General features: G+C 35.3%; 1 protein-coding gene across 1 annotated transcript; it reads left to right on the top strand.

Annotated features, from left to right (window-relative positions):
• The first annotated feature begins 585 nt into the window (after positions 1-585).
• On the top strand, positions 586-2,531 carry LOC145953239 (uncharacterized). Its single transcript, XM_083067118.1, has 2 exons — positions 586-2,181; positions 2,472-2,531. The coding sequence occupies exons 1-2, from the start codon at positions 1,638-1,640 to the stop codon at positions 2,501-2,503; spliced, it is 576 nt and encodes a 191-aa protein (XP_082923244.1). The 5' UTR covers positions 586-1,637; the 3' UTR covers positions 2,504-2,531.
• Positions 2,532-6,860: the final 4,329 nt, after the last annotated feature.

Raw genomic sequence — 6,860 nt, 5'->3', positions numbered from 1 at the left:
TGATTGACATGCTTCCTTTATTGTTATTCCTCATGATATAAATAAGTTGTCCATATTTTGGCAAGGTGAGACTAATAATAACGTAAATAATGTCAAATAGAGGAGTCTTTCAAATTTTGTTTGTGCTGTGGGAGTAGATACTAAATTTATGATTTAGTTTCTATTGCTTGTCTTTTTTTTATTTTTTTCTATTACCAAAATAAAAAAACTCTATCTCATATAAGGTGGTGATTAGGGGTGTGCAAAAAATATAAATTGATCCAAACCGATCCATAACTGATCCAATCCATATTGAAAAATCTGATCTATTTTGAAAAAAAATTCGAACCGAACCACTTTATAAAACCGGTTCAGTTATCTGATCCATTTTTACAAAGTGGATTGACTTGGTTTGGTTTGGTTTTCTAAGAAAACCGATCCATATATGGGTAAAAAAGTGGATAACTGCACCGCACCGAACCGATCCAATTTCAAAAAAATCAAACTGATCCACTTTATAAAAAATGGATCGGTTAACCGATCCACTTTTATAAAACGGTTCGGTTCGATTTGGATCAGTTTTTTGAAAAAACCGATCCATGAACACCCTTAGTGGTGATGACCTCTCTCTCTTTGTGTGGGAGGTGGGTAGTGTCTATTCTTTCCTATCACAATATCTCCTTATTTTATAGTAGAGATTCAAGACTATTTTCATCTAATATTAAGGATCAATATTTTTTGATCTTTATAACCAAAATTAGATAATTGCAATATTGTTAGTCATTAACCATAAATAGGCAGTTACAGATTTGTTACTGGGATGATTATCTACTATTTGTAAATATATACTACTTTGTATTACTGATGCACCAGGAGAATAGAATTCAATAATAATCAAAATATGCTTTTTGCTTGGGTTCATCTTCTCACATGGTGCGGTGAGAAATTCGTCCAAGAACCCTAGGTTTTCAAAGATCCCCTTTCAGAAATTCATTGTGTCTCTTGACTTTGATTCAACCATGGCAACCCCAAATTCCAATTCAACTCCACCTGCCCTTGCCGATCATCTAGTGAATCCATCAAATCCTTTGTTTCTTCATTCTAATGAGAATCCCTCTCTTGTTCTTGTTACGCCTCTTCTAACAGAACATAATTTTCATGCCTGGTCGCGGAATATGCTTACCGCACTCGAATCAAAGAACAAGGAGCAGTTCATCGATGGTTCGCTTCCTTCTCCTCCAACCTCCGATCCTCTTCGCAGTACGTGGCGGCGCTGCAACAAAACTGTCATGTCTTGGCTGATTCGATCTATGACACCTTCTATTGCGCAATCCGTTCTTTACATGGATACTGCAGCGGAGATTTGGAAGGACCTATGTGAGCGTTTCTCTCATGGTGATAAGTTTCGCATCTCCGATCTTTAAGCTTCTGTTCACGAGTGTAAACAAGGTGATTCCACCGTTTCTCAATACTATACTCATTTAAAGACTCTTTGGAAGCAACTCGAGCAATATCGCTCTGTCTTGATCTGTTCTTGTGATAATCCATGTTCCTGTGGTATCTTGTTGAAAATCAAAAAGGAACGTGAAGATGATTGTGTGATTAAATTTTTGCGTGGTCTCAATGAGGAGTACTCTCAGGTTTGGTCCAACATCTTAATGATGGATCCTATGCCCTCCATTACCAAGACTTTTTCTCTAATTCAACAGCATGAACGCGAAATTGGTGGAACTTCCTTACTCTCCCCCTCTACTGACTCTACATCATTTGCTGCATTAATTGATGCTTCCATGAAACCTTCTTCCTTTGAGCGTGGTGGTTCTTCAAATAATCGTGGTGGTGGTTCTTCAAATAATCGTGGTGGTGGTCGTTTTGGTAGAGGCAATGGCAGGGGTAATCGCTTTTGTGCAAAATGCAAGAAGACTAATCACACAATTGATTCTTGTTTTGAAATTTATGGATATCCTGCTGGGTATAGAAACAGAGACAAAAGCAACTCCACTTCAAAGGCTTTTGCCAATTTGACTACGGTTGATTCAGATACAGCCTCTCGGTCTGCTACTCCAGAAGAAAGTTCTAATCAAACTCAGTTTACTCTTTCAAAAGAGCAATATCATGCTTTTTTGGCTCTCATTCAACAAAATAAGGATGTTCCTCACTCTGTGAATCATGTTCAACAAAATCCTAAAAATTCCTCACCAGGTACACCCTTTTCTTCTTCTTTATGGGTGCTTGATAGTGGTGCTACTGACCACATCTGTCCTTCTCAACACCTATTTGATTCTCTTAATCCTATTAAACCTATCTCTATTTCTCTTCCTAATCACACCACGGTTTTAGCAAAATTATCTGGTACTGTTAGATTAGGTGACTTGGTTTTGCCCAATACATTTTATGTACCTCATTTTGCAATGCATTTAATTTCTATTCCCAGGCTTACTTCTTCTGATTGTCTGATACTCTTTTGCGACACCAATTGTCACATTGTGCAGAAATCCACGTCGAAGACGATTGGTGTAGCTAAGAAGAAGCAAGGCCTCTTTTATCTTTTGGACTCTGTTGAACATGACTTGACTGCATCTACTTTACTTGATATCCATCCTTTTTTCAATCAATGTTTTTCCACTATTAATAACACTGTTCATGACACATTGTACAAAAATGCTATTAATAATAATACGTTGAATGATTCTATGTTGTGGCATTCCAAGCTTGGTCATGTTCCCAACAAAGTAATGCAACAAATCTGTTCTCAAAATTCTGCAATTCCTTTTCATAAATTTGAAGTTTGTGATGTCTGTCATTACTCTAAACAAAAGAATTTATCCTTTTCAAACAGTCATACTACATCTTCTAGATTTTTTGAACTAATACATGTTGATATCTGGGGTCATTTAAATGTTAGCTCTTTTCAAGGATACAAATATTTTTTAACTGTTGTTGATGATTACAGTCGTTTCACTTGGACTCATTTATTAAAAACTAAATCTGAAGTAAAAGCCATACTTCCCTCTTTTATTACTCTAATTGAAAAACAGTTTGATGTTCATTTAAAACGGTTGCGTTCTGACAATGGCAAAGAATTTTATCTTAATGATTTTTTTCAAAATAAAGGTATTTTACATGAAACTTCATGTGTTGAACGCCCACAACAAAATGGAATTGTTGAACGTAAGCATCAACACATTCTAAATGTATGTCGTGCGTTACTTTTTCAAGCTAAACTTCCAAAACAATTTTGGTCATTTGCTGTTAAACAAGCTACTCACATTATTAATCGATTGCCAACTCCCTTATTATCCCAAAAATCACCCTTTGAGATGATTTATAATTGCAAACCTGATCTCACTGAGCTCAAGGTCTTTGGTTGCTTGGCTTTTGCAACCACCTTGTCTTCCAAGAGAACCAAACTTGATCGCCGTGCATCTAAATGCATTTTTCTGGGCTACAAAAATGGTACTAAAGGTTTTCTTCTTTTCAATTTACATAATAAATCTTTTTTAATATCCAGAGATGTGCTATTTTATGAAAAAATATTTCCTTATTCTGCACATGTTCCTTCTATGTCAGCCTCTGATTCTCTCTTATTAGATGTTGTCAAAGACAATGACACCACTATTTATTCTGATCCTTTTCCAACAACTACTTTTTCACATGGGTCTCCTTCCATACCACTTGACACACCTTTACCTTCTTCTGAGACAACTATTTCTACAGATAGACCTCCTTTTTCTCCTATAAACACTTGTCCTATTCCAACTGCTACTTTATCTACACCTGAATTACCCTCTTCAAACACAACTAATGATGCAAGTCAAGTCGTTATGCCTCAGACTAGGGTCTCAACCAGAATTAGAAAACCCCCAAGATATTTACAAGAATATTACTGTGAAAATCTTGCTTCTTCTTCGGCTGCATCTAACTGTCTTTATCCCCTATCTTCTTTTGTTACTTATAATAATTGTTCTCCTTCTCACACTTCTTTTTGTCTTTCTATTTCTGCACAACATGAGCCTACTTCTTTTAAGGAAGCCAACTCAGAGGAATGTTGGAGAAGAGCCATGGAAGCAGAACTTCAAGCTCTGGAGAAGAATCAAACTTGGTCACTAGTTAGACTTCCTGAAGGAAAGCGCCCTGTGGGTTGTAAATGGGTTTACCGTGTCAAATATAAGGTTGATGGCAGTGTGGAACGTTATAAGGCCAGGTTAGTGGCTAAGGGATTCACTCAAACAGAAGGGGTGGACTATTTTGAGACTTTTTCTCCTGTGGTCAAGCTTAGTACTGTTCGATTTCTACTTTCTTTAGCAGCTGCTCATAATTGGTTTCTTCACCAATTAGATGTTGACAATGCCTTTTTGCATGGAGATCTCTTTGAGGAAGTATATATGAAGCCTCCACCAGGTTTCAAGCTCTCCCATCCACGCCTTGTTTGTAAGCTACACAAATCTCTCTACGGCCTTAAACAAGCCAGCAGACAGTGGAACCAAAAATTAACTGAGGCTCTTATTTCCCTTAATTTCATTCAGAGCTCCACAGATCACTCCCTTTTTATCAAAAAGTCTCATTCTTCTATCACAGCTCTTCTGGTTTATGTTGATGATGTGGTATTAACTGGTAATGATATGGCTGAAATTTCTGCTGTCAAAGCATATTTGCATGCTCAATTTCACATCAAGGATCTCGGTCCTCTCAAATTCTTTTTAGGTCTTAAAATTGCTCGATCTCAATCTGGTCTTATCCTTAATCAACGAAAATATTGTTTGGAGCTTCTCTCTGAACATGGTTTAACAGATTGCAAACCTGTGAGCACTCCTATTGATGCTTCTGTTAAGCTTTATGCTTCTGAAGGTCTTCCTTTGGATGATCCTACTATTTTTCGAAGGCTTATTGGTCGCCTTCTTTATTTAACAAATACTAGACCTGATATTAGTTTTGTTGTCCAGCAACTAAGTCAGTTTGTTGACTCTCCAAGGGCCACTCACTTCCAGGCTGCTCTTCGCATTCTAAGATATCTGAAGTCTTCTCCAGCACTTGGTCTATTTTATCCTTCTCAAACTGAGCATCGTATTCAAGCCTTCTCTGATTCTGACTGGGCTTCTTGTCCCAATACTAGACGCTCTGTTACTGGTTTTTGCATATTTTATGGTTCAGCCTTAATCTCTTGGAAATCTAAGAAACAATCCACTATTTCTAGATCCTCTTCTGAGGCTGAGTATAGAGCCTTGGCCTCTGTTACTTGTGAGCTCCAATGGCTGCTGTTTTTATGTCATGACTTATCTATCAACATTCCTACTCCATTTTCTATTTTCTGTGATAGTCAGTCTGCAATTTATATAGCAAAAAATCCCACTTTTCATGAACGAACAAAACACATTGAAGTGGACTGTCATCTCACAAGATTAAAGATTCAGCAAGGCTTGATTCATTTGTTTCATGTGCCATCAAAATCTCAACTAGCAGATGTCTTCACCAAAGCTTTGTATCCAAGGAATTTTACAGAAGCTGTCTCCAAGTTGTGTCTCATTGATATATACAACCCAACTTGAGAAGGGGTATTAAGGATCAATATTTTTTTATCTTTATAACCATAATTAGATAATTGCAATATTGTTAGTCATTAACCATAAATAGGCAGTTACAGATTTGTTACTGGGATGATTATCTACTATTTGTAAATATATACTACTTTGTATTACTGATGCACCAGGAGAATAGAATTCAATAATAATCAAAATATGCTTTTTGCTTGGGTTCATCTTCTCACATCTAAAAAACAGTAATAGAGATTCAAGATTACATTCATAAATGTCATTCTTCTTCACTTACATGATAGTCATTCACCACCTCATATAAAATATATCTCTTAATTTTTCATTTTCTTCATTTATTTGGAAGTAATAATTGTTTTCCTGACAGAAATATCACCTGTGCTTAGGAAAACGTATGATGGTGGTCTTGACGAGCGGGCCGGGACAGAAAAAACTATATACTATTAATGGTATCAAACTATCAATGACCTACTAGTGTACTATACCCGCATACCATTCTCATGCATGTTTCATAAGGAAGATATTTATAATTAATATTAAGGTATCAATGCCCTTCTACGTACCACCGTAACCTTCCCATATTTTATAGGTTTTATATATAGGTTTAACTGTTGGACTCCTAGGCGCTTCACACACTACTTGAAAAGTGTCATTTTCTTACGAATTTTTCTGCAAAAAAATATTTGCAGAAATATTTTGAGAATTTTTTTGCGAAAAATAATTTACAGATATTTCTTACAAATTTTGCTACAATTTTAATAATCATAAAAAAAAAAATTTCCATGGTAAAAATTTGCAAAAAATATTGTAAGAATTTTATTTTGTTTCTTGTAGATTTTCTTGCAAAAATAAATTCGCAAGTAATGTTTACTAAATGGTAGAAAAAATTTGCAGGTAACTTTTCCTGCGGATTTTCCTGCAAATTTTAATCTGCAAGAAAATTAAAAAAATATTTAAATTTATAAGTTTAATATTTTAAAAACACTTCAAGTCCCACATCGATTGAAAATAAAACAATTAAAGAGTATATAAGTTAGGACAACACTTACCTTACAAGTTGATTTGTATGGTTGAGTGTTAGACTTATAATCTACAATCGTAGAATTTAAAAAATTATGTATCACATGTTGGGAGCATAGAAACAAATGCTTCGGATGAATTCATTGTGAGCATTTGAAAGTTGAAGAATTATGGATAGAATTTATAGTAATTTCTTTAATTTTTTTCGTAAAAAATATTTTTGCAGAATTTCTTGCAAAAAAATTCGCAAGAAACTTTCTTGTGAATTTTTTTTTGCAGGAAACTTTCCTACAATTTTTTTTTGCAAGAAAC

Source organism: Cajanus cajan, chromosome 11, assembly GCF_000230855.2.
Source record: "Cajanus cajan strain Asha chromosome 11, NIPB_CcT2T_4, whole genome shotgun sequence".
NCBI classification, from domain to species: Eukaryota; Viridiplantae; Streptophyta; class Magnoliopsida; order Fabales; family Fabaceae; genus Cajanus; species Cajanus cajan.
This window is presented reverse-complemented; position numbering and strand designations above follow the sequence as displayed.